The sequence below is a fragment of the Amborella trichopoda genome, chromosome 12 (genome assembly GCF_054954075.1).
Source record: "Amborella trichopoda isolate Santa Cruz 75 chromosome 12, AtrichopodaSantaCruz75HAP2 v2.0, whole genome shotgun sequence".
Lineage (NCBI taxonomy): Eukaryota > Viridiplantae > Streptophyta > Magnoliopsida > Amborellales > Amborellaceae > Amborella > Amborella trichopoda.
This window is the reverse complement of record NC_142347.1, coordinates 46,042,563-46,060,941: the sequence shown is the minus strand read 5'-3', so window position 1 is coordinate 46,060,941 and position 18,379 is coordinate 46,042,563. Positions and strand designations below refer to the sequence as shown.

The 18,379-nt window shown below is 33.2% G+C and overlaps 1 protein-coding gene across 2 annotated transcripts; it reads left to right on the top strand.

The window, feature by feature from the left end:
- The first annotated feature begins 8,307 nt into the window (after positions 1–8,307).
- Positions 8,308–16,102, top strand: LOC18435475 (xylose isomerase family protein). 2 transcript variants are annotated; one of them, XM_006845520.4, is made up of 21 exons: positions 8,308–8,377; positions 8,485–8,546; positions 8,699–8,803; positions 8,958–9,032; positions 9,449–9,578; positions 9,906–9,997; positions 12,512–12,562; positions 12,699–12,778; positions 12,910–12,964; positions 13,044–13,145; positions 13,336–13,387; positions 13,597–13,642; positions 13,729–13,784; positions 14,294–14,345; positions 14,493–14,572; positions 14,771–14,841; positions 14,944–14,984; positions 15,142–15,241; positions 15,447–15,518; positions 15,630–15,707; positions 15,819–16,102. In XM_006845520.4, the coding sequence occupies exons 2-21, from the start codon at positions 8,487–8,489 to the stop codon at positions 15,852–15,854; spliced, it is 1,434 nt and encodes a 477-aa protein (XP_006845583.1). In that variant the 5' UTR covers positions 8,308–8,377; positions 8,485–8,486; the 3' UTR covers positions 15,855–16,102. The 2 variants fall into 2 exon arrangements, with proteins under 2 accessions (XP_006845583.1, XP_011623820.1); XM_011625518.3 differs by having other exon boundaries at positions 8,464–8,546.
- The last annotated feature ends 2,277 nt before the right edge of the window (positions 16,103–18,379 follow it).

Here is an 18,379-nt window from a genome sequence, read left to right as displayed (position 1 = left end):
CTATCAAACCAGTTTCTTAGCCAGAGGCAACACAATAATGTAAAAACTAAAAACAGTACCAGTTTCATTGATTAAAGGAGTGTCTACAAAACTGGGATTTTTGTCTCTTTTATGAATAGATGGGAGGAAAAGCTCGCTTTCGTGAATAGAACACAAGCTGCAAAGATTTCTCTTTTTTATGAACAGAACAAAACGAAAACTTCCAGAAAAATAGTGACTGCATCGCTTCATTACAACTACCCATCTTCCCCCCGCCGCCTCTCTCTTTTTTTCTCTCTCTCTCTCGCCCTTTCTCTATATATACACACACAATGATTAGCCCATGTGCATTGCATGGTACTGCATACACTATTGGTTTTGTGTGAAAATATTTTTTAGGCAACATTTTTACATAAAAAAGATTCTCGTGTGGTCAAGTGTGAATATTTTTACATCAATTAGTTGTCATTTGGTATGAAAAGATGCACTAAAATCAATTGGCATAAAAATATTCCTAGGGATGGCATGAAAGAAATTTTTCATATTTTCATGCAATGCCATAATACTATTGAAAATTTTATATATATATGAGAAATGATTCTGTAGGACTTTCCTCTATTTATGTGTATAGGATTTCAAATGACCACTATTAAATTTGGCACGGATTTATAGAAAAGTTAAATCTTACATCCATGTGATAATTTTTTTAGAGATCCGTGTTAATTTTGGTGATCTTTTGAAATCTTATACACATAAGTAGGAAAAGATCTTATAGGATCATATTATATATATATATATATATATATATATATATATATATATATATATATATATATGTATATAAAAAGACAAATTACCTCTATATCCAAATCAGGGGGCACGAGGAGACCCACTGTCCAAAAAAGTTGGATGGTGGATGGTGCAACTTCCTATGCAGGTGGCCCACATAGCAACTGTATCATTTTGCGAGTCCTAATCAAGATATGCGTCTCCTCTTCATGAACCATTTAACATATGCATTTCCAACCTAATTTTTTTAGGTAGTCTCTAAGAACATGAATGTGTCAAAAAGTAAATTTTAAAAACGAAAGGATAATTTTTCTGCAGAAAAATTTTAAGCTATTGACTTTATTTTTATTTTTATTTTTATTTATAAACCATAACCTCCATTTTTAAGATGGATGTGGGATGCCTCGGGGACATAAATGTATTATGATCAATTTGAGGATATTTGCCTATCAAAACAGCTTCTTCTAGTGAAATTTTTAAGGTGGGCTTTAATTTTATTGTTCAAAGCCTCGGCTCTATGTAAACTTTTTCCATAACGGAATTTGGTGACTGTGAAGGACTCCTCTTTGTGAATTCAATAGTCCTTCTTTTCAAACACGTCGTGAACACAGTTCTTTGGAAGGTTAGCTTAGATTAGAGTACTTTGTGAAGGTTAGCTAAAATAACAACTTGGGAGTTGGGTACTTTTGTGCTTTATATTAGAGCGCACCTTAAAATTTTCACTAGTAGAGCTTGTTTTGAGCAACTCGATCTCAAGATGAATGGACATGAGAAAAAAATGGATTTCAAGTATTAAGAATAGTGTATCTTTTAATGCATTTTTGGATCGTCAATTTTCAAGATTTTCATAGATCTACACTATTTTTTAACCTTTAAATTCTATAAATAGAGATGATAATATATATTAAAGCTATTACAAAGATTTCTAGTATTGGAACCATATTTCTCGACACTATTTTAAAGTGTGTTTTACTTTGATTGTTTAGATTTTCAGTTCTATACAAACTGCACCTTTCATGTAATGCATGGAGAGAGTGTTTTGTAAAATGCATGGGGAGATTGTTTTGTAAAATGCATGGGGAGAGCATTTTGTAGGCCGTGGCTTTTACAACTCAAATCTCATAATGCAGTTTTGAAACTGAAAAACTGGTAAATCATCGATGTAAGCAATGATGAATATGGATTTCAAGCCTTAAAAATAATTTACCTTGCGAGAATAGTTTTAATCGTCAACAAATCTAACCCTACTTAGCACTTTTTTGGATATTCAAATTATGCAATCACGTCCAGTAATAAATTGGCAGACCATCACAAAGGTTTCTGGTGGTGGGATTGGATATATTTAGGGGTGTTTTAAGTGTAGCTTTACCAAATCTATATCTATATGTCTCTCTAAATATATAATACAAGACATCTACAGGTTCGTGGCTACATGGCCATCACGAAATTGTTTTTAGGTTTGGAGCTTGCTTGGGATAATCACAAATTCTAATTTTATGAAGTGGGCAATGTAAAAGCTTAGGTCAAGAATAGTAACTAATAAACGTATACCCTATAAGCATTTTATGGTCCGTTGGCTATATGATCCATTAAATTCCCATTTTTCTTTTAAAATATTCATTTTAAATTGAGATTTGTCATTTTTAGCTTAAAATTGCGGCCAAGTAAGTCTTTTACTGAATCGCATAAATATACAATGTGATCTCTAAGAACTACATTACAAAGCAAAATTCCAAGCATTAAATCAGGAGGATGCCATCAAATGTCATTCTACAGTTTTTGTTTTTCTCCAACTTATCCCTATATTTCAGCTAAAAGACTACAAATTCCTCTTAACCTATAAAATCATTTAGGTTATTAATAAAATGTTTCATTAATCGTAATTTCATAAATTGTTTGAAAGAAACACCTTATAGAATAGAAATTTGAGTTGGACAATGAAACTTCAAATATATTTTGAAGATTTTACTTAGGGATTGTCTATGAAGAGAACTATCTTTGGTACAATGAGGTCACAACTATTTCCACTCATTAGATGTCAACTTCGATGGTTTACAATGAGCCACGAAGTTAGAATATATTTTTGTTGGAATGTTATGTCTATTCAATGACACTCTTACAACCATCCATTTTGAAATTTATGAGACAAGAGTGATTGTAAGCTCTTTGTACAAGAGATAAATGATCTATTTGTAGACAGTATAGTTAAAATTTTCATGTAAAAAGATAGATTTTAAAAAAAATCATAATTAAAATAATATCATTTTTTCATAACAACTTTAAAATGCCAACTTCTTAAAAATTTAATTAATAATCAAATTTAGTTTACCATTAAACATAAATTAAATCTGCAATAGACCACCTTATTTATTTAAATATATAACATCATAGAAAATTAATGTCAATGTTATCCTTTTATTTTAATAGTATTTAAATAATGCCCTTAATTTTTTTAAATTTTATCCATAAGGGTGGTTATATTCCCATTAGAAAATCAAATGGAAAATGTGATGAAATTATAATATATTTTTAAAAGAGTCAAATTCAAAATTTTCCATCTAAACATGCCAAATAAGAGGGAAGAATTTTGTCGATTTTCAAAAATTGATTTGTCACTTTTGGATCTTATGCCATTATTTTTTGTATGCACTTACATGATCCTTTTTTTTATTTGCATAGGTTCAGTTGGTCCTAAATTACTTTTAAATTGGTTTTTTGGAACTGGTTTGACCCCAACCAAACGTCATCAGCGATTATTGATTCAAATCGGAGGATTTGGGACACTACTTGGAGGACTCAACCAAAATTTGATGAGCATCCAAATGGAGTTGGTGTTCCCATTCTCGATAATAAATAAGATTCCGTGGATGAGCCGAATTTTATGATGAAAAAGATGGACTCTAGGGAGAATCAACGAGTGAAGTTATAGTTCGACTATTTTATTTATTTATAGGATTTATATTATTTTTACAAAAAAATTCATATCTTATTGTATTTTAATTAATTTTATAATTTCTATTTAACTGTAAAATAAAATTCATTAAAAATAATAGAATGTTATTTCAATTTAAGAACTATTATTTTGTAAATTATAATTATATAAAGCTATTAATTGATCTATTTTTGCATTTTTTCCAAAATTTCTCATATATTATTTGATTTTAGGTAATTTTATATTTTCTATTTAACTGTAATAAAATTCATTAAAAAAAATAGAATGTATATTTCGATAAAGAACTATTAATTTATCTTTTTTGTATATATTGAAGTTAAATGCATTTATAACTTATAAATAATGTTTAAGTTGTTTTTATAAGATGCAATTATAACTTATAATAAGAACAAATTTTTAGAAAGTTTGTTAAAAAATCTCATTGAATTAAAAAAGCATAACATTCATTATAAATAAACCTAAAATATAGTCTAGCAAGAGCACAATAAAAAAAAAAAATCATTTTTCAACTTCTACAAATCAAAACATAAAATCCCCTTTGTCAATGTATAATACATAATGCCCCTTTAAACTCTATAATGATACAATTTCACATTCATGTTAACTTCTGTGAAATAACTTAGACATAAGTTGAATAGGTAGCACAATATAGTGTCACAACAAAACTGACACCTTACACTACTTTAGGATTAATTAAAGACAAACCTATAATATAGATTAGCAAAACCATAATAAAGAACTTCTATTCTTCAACTCTTAGACAATCCAATTCATGTGTTCCTTTAAACTTTATAATAAAAAAATATACACAATTTAAATAAATTAGACATTCATTTTTAACTTCTTTATAATAAATTTCTGAATGGTTAGCAAAACACAGTGTCGCCAACAAAATGACGCAATGCAGTGTTATGAGCAGTAGCTTATGTAAGATTAATAAAAGGCATAAAAACTATGAAGGGAGTTTAGGTAGGGCCAAAACCGGTACCTATACCCTCTCAGAACTGGTTCAATCCCAATTGATTACTAATTCTAATCGGCTATCCTTGATTTAGATTGGGGTTTTAAAACATTATATGGAAGACTCACCACCAATCTTTAACGAGCGTCCAAATGGAATCAGTGATCCCATTCTTGATAATAAATGAGGCGGATGAGCCGAATTTCGATGAAAAAAAAGATGGACTCCAAGGAGAATCAATAGATGAAGTCGTAGTTCGACTGTTGTTTTTAGTTATAGGGTTTATATATTTTTTGCAATATTTTAAGATTTTAATGGATTTTAATTAATTTTATATTTTTATTATGAAATAAATTTTCTCCAAAATAATAGAATGTATAATTCTATTTAAAATTTATTGTACTATAAATTATAAATTTATCAAGTTATTAATTTTTACAAATATATCAAGTTATTCGTTTATCTATTTTAATATATTTAGCTTAAATATATTTATTACTTATAAATATAGTTAAATTGCTATTATAAGTTATAAATTATAGCATATAAATATAAAGAAGCGATGATATATATGTATAACTTATACCTTATAAATATTTAAATTATTTTTTATAATATATAACTTATAATTAGAACACTCTTGAAAAGTAGATTAAGAAATCTACCTGACTTAAACAACATAATAATAATAAAGTTCTATTTTTCAAGTTCAACGCAATCAAAGCCTAAAATTCCCGCACGAATGAGTAACACACGTCCCTTTAAACCCTATAATGAAATAATATATCGAGTATAAATGAATTCTACATTCATGTTAACTTCTTTGAAATAAGTTTGACACAAGTTTCGTGGGAAGCACAATAGCAACACAAAAAAGACAAATTGCACTACTTTAAGATTATTTAAAAAAAAAAAAACTAACAATATAGTCTTCAATGACCACATTAAAGAGCTTCGATTTTTTAAGTTTTAGGAAATCCAATGCAGATGCCCTTTGAAGCTCTATTATGAAACAATATGTACAATTCAAATAAATTCTATATTCATATTAAGTTCTTTAAAATAAAATTCACATAAATTAAGTGAGTAGTACAACATAGTGCCACTACAAAAATTATGTATTACATTGCTCTAAGCAGTAATTTACAAATGATTAGTTTAGAATAAATTTGATACAGACTGAGTGGGTAGTACAACATAGGGCCACTATAAAAATCATGTATAGTAATATTCTAAGTTGTAGTTTATTCAAGATTGATATAAATACCCACATGTTAATGGAAACCTTAGCAAGTAGTTTAGCTGTTAAGAGATTACTTCATGGATGTAGGATGGACACAGGTTATTTTAAAGGATCTAGAACTACCTTCACGCACATAAATAGATTTTTAATAACATACAATATAATATTTAACTAATTTAATATGGAAAAGAACATAGAGCATGATTAAAATAGAAAATATGCATTTAGAGAGAGAAAAAGAGAGTGATATTGCAATTGGAAAAATAGATCTAGTTACATAAAAAATTTAGAGAGAGAGAAAGGGCATAGATATAAAAGACTTGTTATAAGTGATATATTCTAGATTTTGTTACGGAGAGAAAAAACACGATTAGAAAGTTACTTAATATAGATTAGATTCAAATCACATACAAAGCACATGTACTATGCTAAAGTTGTAGCCTAGTGAAAAATTGTACCATATTAATATGGGAAAGCTTTATATAGAGCCTAGGCTCTAAACAATCAAAGTTGAACTTATCTCAAAAATTTCATTAGAAGAGGTTGTTTTGATGCTCAAATGTCCTCAGATTGATCACCTCGACATGAAGATGCATTGATATGAGGAAAAAATAGATTTCAAGTTTTGGAAATAGTGTATTTTGTAATGTATTTTTTGACCATCAATTTTCAAGTTTTCAAGTTTTCATAGATCTATCGATCTACACTATTTTTTAATCTTTAAACTTTATAAATAAATGTGAAAATATATTTTAAGGCTATCACAAATATTTTCAGTATTGAAACTACATTTCTCGACACTATTTGTTTGTGCTATTTGTATGACCCCAAATTTGTGAGTTACACCGGTCAAGGCACTTCCTGGCCTGATCCAGTTTTGATCTTCACAACAATATTCCCATTATGGTCCAAATGATGTCCAATCCAGTCCGGTCTTCAACAACTCTGATCAGGATATCCAATGCTGAACCCCATCCCTTCTCCTAACAAGCAGTCACTTCTAAGTTACCAAGAACTCGAAATTTATTCTCTTTTTAAATTGTTAGTCATTATGTTCAAGATATTTTTAACAAAAAATAATTAGTCAAAAAATCTCCCGCAAGAGCATAGTAAATATATATACCCCATGTCAGGAGATAGGGGGGGGAATGGACCCGGGACCGACCTATACCTGCCGAATATTACCCCACACGGTCAGGATATGGATCAAAGTTTTGGACCCACGGGTAGGGTCCGGGTACAATAAAGGATACTCGGATAGTCCCAAGTTCGCGTACATGTCTTACTATACCCGACCCCACAGGTACTCGGACCCGAATTTTTAGTTACCCAAAGGCAGAAGCCCCAACCCTAGAAACGTTTCAATATTTTTTGTCTTCTCCTAGTTCCCCAAACAGCCAAATCCCATAACCATCCTCCCTCTCTGCAATTCTTCATCTTTCATTTTCTTGGAGACATAGCTCTTTCCATGGATCTCGAACGTATCTCTCTCTCTCTAATCGCCCACCCTTCAAAAATTAGTTGTCTGTAGTTCACCATTGTAGGCTACAACAATGAAGTTCATAGTGAGGGTAGCAGTGGATCCGACCAAACTTAGGACCCTACGGGTACGAGTATGGGTCCAACTTTTGAACCCGATGGATCAGGTCTGAGTCCAAAACCTGAATCCGAATATTTGGAGTCTGGCTCCGAGTCCAGTAGGACCCGATCCATTGCCACCCCTATGAGGAGATCCTCTTGGGAGGACTTTTAAAATTTCAAATTATAGAACCACTTAATATTTTAACTAAATGATTATTTTAGAATATTAGATTTGATTTTAAGTTTTCTAACGCTTAATCTCTCTCTTTAAAAGTTGGACGGTCTCTATTCAATCGTGAGACATTTTTAGTATAAAGACTTGGAATTACGAAAATGTTTGTATTGAGATGAGACTATATAGCTTGAAGAGGTTACGTCTCCAAAATTTTATTTTCCTAAAGTTAATCCTAAATTGGTTCTTACAAAAGGCAGTAAAGACAGCATACTCCCTCAGGACTATAAATTATTTTGGCAAAAATTGCCAGGTTAGTGTGCAATTTACGTCCTCTAAATCCCGTTTATGTTAAAAGCAACTATTTAAAGCCCTTTCTTCTAAAATAATGATTGTCTTAAGCTTATTAACTCTTTAGTTCATTCAACTGATCGTAGCGTATCACGGGTTTTAGATTTCCGAGGTAATCCGTCGGTAATTTCGGCGATGGATAAACATAAACCCTGTCATGCTGACGTGGCAATAAGATTTGATTAATTGTAAATTACCAAAATTGTCCATACCAATCGCCCTCCCTCTTTCAAACGAGACCTCATCAGTATAAGATGATCACAACTCTGTCAATCTTCATCTCTTCTCCTTCTTCTCTCTATACTTCTGCTTCTCTCTAGACTTTTACTTCTGCTTTTCTCTAGGCTGGTACACGCTCTTTTTTTTTTAAGTTTTTTTTGTTCATGTTTTTACTCGGTGTGCCCTTTTAATGAGTTTCTAACTCTCTTTTTCAGAGAATTTCTTTGCATTTTCAGAGATGAAGATGATGGGGATTTTGAGGCTTCTCCTTTCTCTCACTTGTATCCTTTTCTCAGCGGTTAGTGAATTTATTTGTTTTACAGTGGAGATTTCTGTTTCATTGTTTTTTTTTCTTTTTCTTTTTTTTTTAGTTTGGAGTGATGGATTGTGTACAACGGTTTGATCTTTGAATGATCGAGGTACTGATCCTACTTATTTTGTGCTTTTCAGGTTGCTGCAAATCCACCAACATGTCCTGCTAATATTGATTCAGGTTGCGCTGATGATGTCTGGAAAGGAGAGTTCTTTCCTGGAATCCCAAAGATCAAATATGAGGTTCTCTCTCTCTCTCTCTCTCTCTCTCTCTCTCTCTCTCTCTCTCTCTCTCTCTCTCTCTCTCGCACTCTCTCTCTCTAGTCTATTTGTCTAGCCACTGTCTATCTCTATATCTATATCTATTTAATTGTTATGGTTATTTTCTTTTACGCAGGGTCCTTCTAGCAAGAATCCCCTGGCTTACAAGTGGTACAATGCCGATGAAGAGATCCTAGGAAAGAAAATGAAGGTGCATATTGCTTAGTGGGTTTAAAACTTCTAAGTTTGATCTGCGATAAATGTATTTGTTTGGATGACATGTATATTGAATTTTTTTCTAAATGGTAAGTATAAGATACGAATTTGTTTCGAACTTATTATAATGTTGTTAATCTCTTTTCTTTCTTTCTTTTAAGATATCATGTGTATTTTTTTTGGAGATATAATATGTTTACTTGTTTTTTCTTTTGAGGAATATTATTTGTTCTTCTGAGAAATATTATTTGTGTGTTTAGTTTTTTTATTTGAGATTTTGAATGTATTATGTATTTTAGCTTTTCTGTTCTGAAGATATTGTTTCAAATTTTCAATTACATTGTATGTGTATTGAATTTTTTTTTTTTGGTGTGAATTGGTATTGAAATGGTTATATGATGATGGTTTTAGGACTGGTTGAGGTTTAGTGTTGCATTTTGGCATACATTTCGTGGGACTGGAGGAGATCCTTTTGGTGCACCAACAAAGTACTGGCCATGGGAGGATGGTACCAATTCTATTTCGATGGCCAAAAGGAGGAGTAAGGATCAACAACTTCGTTTCTAATTTTAATATCTTATTGATTTATATATCTTGACTATGTACATTTCTGCATGGTTTAGGCATAAATTGCTGTGACCCATGCTGATAAGTTGTCCAATTATTCTTCTATTCAGTGTTTTTTTCTTTCGATATGAAGTTTCATTGAAAGAAATAATCTGCTAAACATGTTTCCGTCAACTATCCAAAAAAGATCCCCATTTCGCCATCAATTTTAGTCCAGAACCTGTTTTTTGGCTCTTTTTTGGGAAACTATGTTTTTTTTAATCTTTGTTGTGACCCCCATATGGGTAACTTGAATATGTAGTGAGTGCCAACTTTGAGTTCATGGAGAAGCTTGGAGTGGATAGATGGTGCTTTCATGATAGGGATATTGCCCCAGATGGGAAGACACTGGCAGTAAGTATTGGATGAACAATTATTTTTGCTTTTACTTGTTGGATTTTAATATTAATTTTGTTGGAATCTTAGGGATTTTCTTTGTTGGATTGAGTAGCTTTTTTCCCTTTTCCTGTAATCTTAGCTTCTACTTGTTGGCCCTATTGTGTACTTCACACCAATGCACATGATTGATTGTTCTGTGGCTTTCCTGCTAATTGTTTGTTATAAGATATTTTTGGAAGGTTCATTTACCTGGAAACAGGATTTGGTTTTTATTTTTTACTTTCTTGTTTGCGATATTAATATCTTGATTTCTAACTCTTCTGCATTATATTGAAGTATTCACTTTTCTGGCCTGAGCAATTTGCATTTGATAGACACCCTCTAGCAGAAGTTTGGGATGGCTTGTATAATTGTATTGAAACCCAGAACCTTAGGATAGGGTTGGATTAATGATCATAAAAATCTATTAGGGTTTCATTATATCACTATCACTAAAGCCAGCATGGGTGCACCTCTGATTAACCTGTTACTCATTCCGTGACTTCTTTGATATCTCGAAGACCCAAAGTATTATTCTCAGCCAACTGGTCAATGCCTTACGTTACCCTTAGCCGATGTTCTTTAACCCTCATATGCACTTAACTGACTTCAAAGGTCTATGGATATGCAAAACGTTTCCCTAACAAGTAAAAACCAAAAGGGGGGCCCTCTGAGCCCATCTTGTATGGGCTCTTTGAGCATACCTTGATGGATACTCCTTTTCATCTTAAATGAAATATTGCTTATCATATAAAACAGGTGGCCCTAGATCTCCTTGCGATCTCCTAAAACTGGCTAGGTATCTATCCTATTGAGATATATTTTTACTGCCATAGCTGGTTCAGCACAGGATTCACACCCTCTGTTGGCTTCATCTGCAAATTATAATCTTCACATTCTCACCGTGCTTCTTAACCTGAACCAATCATTAGCATATGAAAGTCCCCACCCACCAAATTAACCTTCTTACTAGTACAAGGCTCTACCGTGACTGTGGTATGGGGCCCCACCCCATGACTCTCCATAATTCTTGATGAACAAAGAAAACTAAGGAATTGACAAATTAAGGTTTCTACATAAATCTTAGCATAAAAAGGAATGTTGTGAAATCATATGAACATGGCTTGGTACGTTGCCAGTGCATGATCATTTGCAAATCAAAGATTTGAAATGTAGGTGAAATTATGGGAAACTATGGAGATAACTATCGTGATCTTGTTGAAGACCCTTTTTAAGCAAAGATGAAAAGGAAATAGAATAAATTGCCCTTTTCTGAGAAAGGTACCTAAATATCTTCTGTAATTGTGGTTATTTAAAATATCCGCTTTGAAGGTTAATATTTATGGTCATTCCATTTTTCTGGGCTTTTATTATTTTTTCCCAAGTTGCTCCTATTTCGGACCTTTAAGGTCCGCAGTATACAGAAGAAACTTAGGACCTTCAAGGTCTGAAATACTCTCGGGATCCTCCTTGACATGCCAGAAAGTGGCCTCTGGGATGCAGGAGCAATTCAGACTTGAAGGTCCTATTTTTTTTTCTCTTGATCCATGAGTCACCTAGGCATGCCAAAAAGTGGCTCTTGGGATCGAGGATCAACTTAGGACCTTCAAGTTTCTAATTCAAAGAGCTTCAAACCTTGAAGATCCTTAGGTTTTTTGGGAACAATGTACGTGTACTTGAAACTTACATATGCAAAGATACTAGGGGCAATTTGCTCTTTTTAAAAAAAAGAAAAAAAAAAGGGTATCAATGTAATAACTGATTTTTTTATTTTTATTTTAGGGATGGGGGAGGGGGGGGGGGGGATTTTTTTAAATAACTGAAATTCACATGTATTTGCACTTAAATTTATTTTTTCTTCTTTCTTTTTTCTTTCAATCATAACTTCTGTTAAAGAGAAAAAGTTATCCAAGAAAACATCCAGGAACAAGAAAGACCTAAAACCCATTCCTGAATTATTTACTTCATATGCTCATGTCCGTAACACCCTGTCCATCTTGCTTGTTAAGACAAACAAAATCTACAATGTTAACTGTTAACTTCTACTTAAAGATTTTCTCAAAATCTGTAATCAAGTCAAAATAGAGTATTATGCCTTTCATCTTATAACGTTTGATAAACCCCTTTCAATGCATTTGGAGATACCATGAGCCTTCTTAGCACTCCTCTGATGCTTGCATAAAATCTCTCATCTACTGAAACTTCTTATCCCATTTTGCCATCTGTATGCGACATCTGAAGCTTAAATTTTAGTAACCCAGGTAGTGTTCCCTCTCTTGATCCATTTGAAACACAGTGTGTGGGATCACCTATGTGGACTCAACGGGGTGCGAGTCTTCACTGTACTTATATTGCTTGCTTGTATCATAATCTCAGATTAAATTTAGCTACTTGAAAAAGAAACTAATATACTTGGAAAAGAGTTTCTTAGGAGGATGTTGTTCCACTATGTACTGAGTGAGTCACTAATGGAATTCATGTTTATCTCAGGAATCAAATGCTAACTTAGATGAAGTGGTAGCCTTTGCAAAGGAACTTCAGGTGAGACATCTGAACATATGAACTTAGTTTTCGTAACATTCGGTTTACCCTGTGCCATCGTTGTTAACAACTGATTAAATTTTGGCTCTGTATTAGTTTTCTTGAATTAGTATCATATAATAAGTGAACCATACAGGAGGGAACTGGAATCCGGCCTTTGTGGGGCACTGCTCAACTATTCATGCATCCCCGTTACATGCATGGAGCAGCTACTAGGTATACTCTGTCGTTTTTAATGTATTATTTTTGGGGAAAACATAAACGAAAATAAAAAGTAACTTTTGGGATATCCTTAAACTATATATTTTTCAGATCGTTATAGTACCATGGGACCTTTTTACTTGCAGTTCTGAAGTGGGTGTATACGCATATGCTGCAGCTCAAGTCAAGAAAGCTATAGAGGTGGGTTATCCTAATTCATTTGCATCGATGTTATGCTTCTACGTTCCTTCTAGAATACTAAGCATGCCTGAAAATACAGGTGACACATTATCTTGGAGGAGAAAACTTCGTTTTTTGGGGCGGCCGTGAGGGTTACCAAACTCTCCTTAATACTGACATGAAAAGGGAACTCGATCACATGGTAAAACATTTATTCCTCATTTACTGCTCAAGTACTTGTGGTGCGCTATCCATATAAATTACTTCTTGGGTCAATGCCCTTATAATACTTGTTCTTGGAGATTGGTGCCTTCAATTTTGAGAATGAATCCACAATATTTGGATTGATCATTTGCAGAATGACCTATTTTTTTTGGGTACCTCTTCTGTAGGCAAGATTTTTTCAAGCAGCTGTTGAGTATAAGAAGAAAATTGGATTCAATGGTAATTACTGAACTTGGATAAATCCCAGAAAATATTAAATCCTTTCACTACTGTGCATTTGAGGATTCGTTTCTTACAGGATTTTCATTGCACTTCACTCATTGACTCGTGATAATGTGACTATCTACTCGATATCATGTGTTTTATTTTGTATGATATATGCCTTTTATTTTGTAATATATATGGCTTAAACATTATTGCTTTTGCAGGTACTCTTCTAATAGAACCCAAACCTCAGGAGCCTACTAAGCACCAGTAAGATTGCTGCATTGTTCTATACATTTCTTCTGTTTGCATGTCATGCAATTTAGATTAGCTATAATTGGATAATTTTGTGACAGATATGATTGGGATGCTGCAACATCGTTGAGTTTTCTTCAGAAATATGGGCTTGCAGGTAACTCCCTATATAGAATTTGCTAAAAGAAACAATCCTGGTCCAGATCTTTGGAAAGTTATTAAATTTTGAGCCATAGTTTTTTTCTTTTTGTGGTCACGTAGGAACAAAGTAGTGAAAAATAGTGAATTTGTACCTTCCAAGAAGAGAACACTGATTTCAGGATTTTACCTTATATTAACAAATTTTTCTTCATGAACGAAGTTTTCAATTTGTGAAATTACAGGTCTATATGTACCCTGTAAAAAATAGTGTTGGTCCCACTACCAAAACCAAAGCTCTATACTTGATTACATGGTATTGAGGGCTTTTTGCTGTGCCACTTATTGCAAATCACGTGAGAATTTTGTGCCTATGACTGTAGTGTGTGATTGTCTATGTCAAACATTTTTACTTCTTTGAATTGGTCAAAAGTAGGACCGAAATTCTTACAACTAACTCTTGTTTTAAACATCCGTAATCTGTGTAACTTCTGTGATTGTGAAAATTGTGTCCAATTTCCCTTTCAGGAGAATTCAAACTTAACATTGAGTGCAACCATGCAACTCTTTCTGGACACAGGTTTGTGACTGTAACTGCAATAAATTGTCTCCAATATGTAAAACCAGTTTTTATGTCAATATATTCCAAACAATGCAAATCTTTTGTGGATAGTCAATTTGAATGTGTCATCCATCTCTGAATAAACCCAAAAGAATTGATTTTCAGCTGCCACCATGAGCTAGAGACAGCACGAATCAACGGCGCGCTTGGAAATATCGATGCAAACACTGGAGATCCTCAGATTGGTACATGCTAGACATTATCATATTTGAATATTTCCACTTTCTAAATCCTAATATGGCTATGCTGGTTACTGTGAGTTCCCCTTGGCATAGGAGGAAGCACTATGTTACAGGAGTTTCTCCAATTTTTTAATGTTAATAGGCTATGATGGTTGCTTTGGGTTCACTTTGAATGATCTAATGATGTTTCCCCTGCTACAGGTTGGGACACCGACCAGTTCCTTACCGATATTGGTGAGGCCACTCTGGTTATGCTTAGTGTTGTAAGAAATGTAAGTGACAAAGTAACTCTAAGGCCATGTGTTTTTTCTTTTCATTTTTTGCAGAGGATGCTTATATTTCCTGAAATTGATCTTCCTGTATTCATTGTGCAGGGAGGGATTGCTCCTGGAGGATTCAACTTTGATGCCAAACTGTTAGTTCTTTTCTCAGTGTTTTACCATATAATGATATTATTGATGATTTATCATTTGAAAGAATAAGAAATTTTCTCTTAAGATCTTTTAAAACTTCAACTCTAGTTTGCACCATTTCTTTACTTTTGTGATTTGACTTTGTGTTTGGGAGTCCAGTCGTCGAGAGAGCACCGATGTTGAAGATATATTTCTTGCGCACATCTCTGGAATGGATACCATGGCTCGGGGCCTTCGCAATGTTGCTAAGCTGATGGAGGTTAGGTTTTGAACTCATTTGCTTTTTCGTCCATATATTTCGTTGGGGCTGTTTTGCTTTTTTTTTTTGGTGTTTGGGTGGTTAATTTCTTTTTCTTCTTTTTAATTTTTTATTTAATAGATTGTGGTTTTCATTTTTATTTGTCAGTTTTGTTTTTCTTTTATGAAGCTTTTCTGACTTAGATTGGTTTTTTGCACTGTTGCAGGATGGATCCTTGTCTGAACTCATTCGAAAGCGCTATGCGAGCTTTGATACTGAATTTGGAGCTGAAATTGAGGTATGTCTCTATAAATTATTTTCCCAATTGATAATTGTGTTCAGTATTTTCAAGCATTATTGTTCTCCACATTTTATCCTTAAAAGTAATATTCTGAAACAAATAAAACAGGCTGGGAAGGTTGATTTTGAAACGCTAGAAAAGAAAGCCATGGAATGGGGAGAACCTGCTGTTGCCTCTGGAAAACAGGTAGATTAACTGCTAAATTTGATCTCTGTTCTGGACTTCTCTTATTTTAGGTGTTCATGTCTAATGTGATCCGAGAGTCTAAGGAGGTTTTCCAATGTTTTTGTGTTACAGGAACTTGCTGAGATGATTTTCCGATCTGCGTTGTAGAGATAGAGAGACAGAGGGAGAGTTACTGATATAGAAGATCAGCTAATAAAATACTAAAGTAGTCCGGAAGTCGAAATAAATTTGAGTACGATGTTAGGCTAGAGTTCACGAAATTTTATTCCTTTTCTATGATGTAACAGTTTCTTATGGATATGGGCCTCGTAAATCTGTTTTCATTGCCCATCTCCCATGGTTTGTAAACAGGTAGAATTTGACAGCAGTTACTAAATGAAAGTTTAATTCTTCTATTCCTTCCTTATAAACAGGTAGAATTTGACAGCAGTTACTAAATGAAAGTTTAATTCTTCTATTCCTTCCTTATCTGATAGATCATTACGATATAGGATCTACTGTAAGACGGGCCTAATGTAAGACAGGCTTTTCCTTATTTGATCCTTCATTACCGAGAAGGATATACCATTACAGGCTTGGGTTTGGTTGGTTACTGAGTAGGATATACTATTAGAGGCTTGGGCTTGGTTGGTTAAGGGGTTGAGATTGCAAAACACTGCTAGTTTGAATGAACTTCTATTAGAGGCTATACTATTAGAGGCTTGGGCTTGGTTGGTTAAGGGGTTGAGATTGCAAAACACTGCTAGTTTCATGTTTGGTTTGCCACATGAAAACATTCTCTAATTTGGTCAAGTGGGAACATTTTTGCATCAATTAGTTGTCAATTGGTGTAAAAAGATGCACTAAGATCAATTGGTATGAAAATATTTTCACACAACAGTATGAGAGATAGCATTAAACAATTTTTTTCATGTGACAATCAAACATGAGAAAAAACAGCTCTTGCTCTTGAAGGGTTTACTCTTTAATTTTCATCATTCGTATCTCTTATCTTAAGAAGCTACTTAAATTGCTTAGGATTTGTTAATGAGAGATAGCACTAGAGAAGTTTTGAGAAAAAAAAGCTCTTGAAGGGTTTACTCTTTAATTTTCATCATTCGTATCTCTTCAAAAAAAAAGATCTTAAGAAGCTACTCAAATTGCTCAGGATTTGGAAACATTAACAAATAGACCTATTTCGGTAATTTGACATGTTGAACTGGCAGGGGTACTCTGTCATGGTTGGGGCCATGTTGGGGCCATTTAGATGAGTCAAATTATCATTCAGTTCATAGCTGGGGCCATTTAGATGAGTCAAATTATCATTCAGTTGGAGCCTCGAAGATGAGTCACATTATTTAAGTAGGGTATACCATCAATTTATCATCATCATTTTAGATTTTTTCCAATTAAATGTGATTGGCCATATAAATTTTGGTTCTCCATTCTGCTCTATTAAAGGTCATATTATCAATGAAACCATAAGTTCTTATATCTCTTTGGATTACTTTCAACCACATCCTTTTGGGTTGATTTTTTGTCATTTTCAGTCCTTCCAGTACTAATTTGCACCTCTTCACAGGTACTGATCGGTACTACACATGCCTAGCCCACTTAAGTTTACTCTCTCTCGTCGACCAACCCACTTAACTTTATTCTCTTTCATTTTATTGTCTATTGGTACTACACATGACCAGCCCACCTAAGTTTACTCTCTCTCATCGACCAACCCACCTACGTTTATTTGTTCTCTCTCATTTTGTCGTCTATTGATGCTACACATGACCAGCCCACCTAAGTTTACTCTCCCTCATTTTATCGTTTGTTGGTGCCGCATCAAAATTCTCTTGAATAGATTCATTTTGAATTTTATCCCTTTTTGTCTTGCCACTTATCCATCATCATCTCCGCAATACTCATCTATCTCAACATCATCATCTTCGCTACACTCATTCTATAGGTACATCGTTCTTTGTCCGCCTAAGATTCCACTCTATAGAGTAAAGTTGGTCTCACCGCTGTCCTATATAACTTGTTCTTCAGCCTCATTTGTATGTGGCGATCACAGAAAATTTCATTTGCACATCTCTACTTCATCCACCCAACTCTAATCTGTGTCCGACAACTTCCTCGATCTCTCCATTTTTCTATATTATCGACTCAAGATATCAAAAGTGAGATTTTTTTTTTACTTCTTGGCCGTCATTAATATATATGTATAGAAAATGTCAATATTATTATATTATGATTATATAATTAATATAATGTTTTTGTATTCTAATATTATCTATAAATATTGCAATATCATTAATATGGTAATAACATAGGAATTATATATCATAGGGTGTGGTTTGTATAAGGCTGAGGCCCTAAACAATCTCAGTAAGGTGCACTTTCAAATAATATCGAAAGTTGTTATTTTAGTACTAGAAATCTTTGTAATGGCTCTAAAATTGATTTTCATCTCTAATTATAAAATCTAAAGCTTCAAAAATAGTATAGATCGTGCAAATCTATGAACACTAAAAAATATTGAAAATTGACTTTCCAAAAAACGCATTACATGTGCATTATTTTCAAGACTTGAAATTTATTTGTTCTCATGTCCATACATGTTGAGATTGAGATGATCGATTTGAGGATTTTTGGGCATTGAAATAATCATTTCTACCGAATTCTTGAGGTGAGTCTTG

Coding starts and splice junctions, on each gene's coding strand:
- LOC18435475 (XM_006845520.4), top strand. CDS start 8,487: ATGAAGATGATGGGGATTTTGAGGCTTCTCCTTTCTCTCACTTGTATC. Junction 8,547..8,698: donor CTTGTATCCTTTTCTCAGCG/GTTAGTGAATTT, acceptor TGTGCTTTTCAG/GTTGCTGCAAATCCACCAAC. Junction 15,519..15,629: donor AATTTGGAGCTGAAATTGAG/GTATGTCTCTAT, acceptor CAAATAAAACAG/GCTGGGAAGGTTGATTTTGA.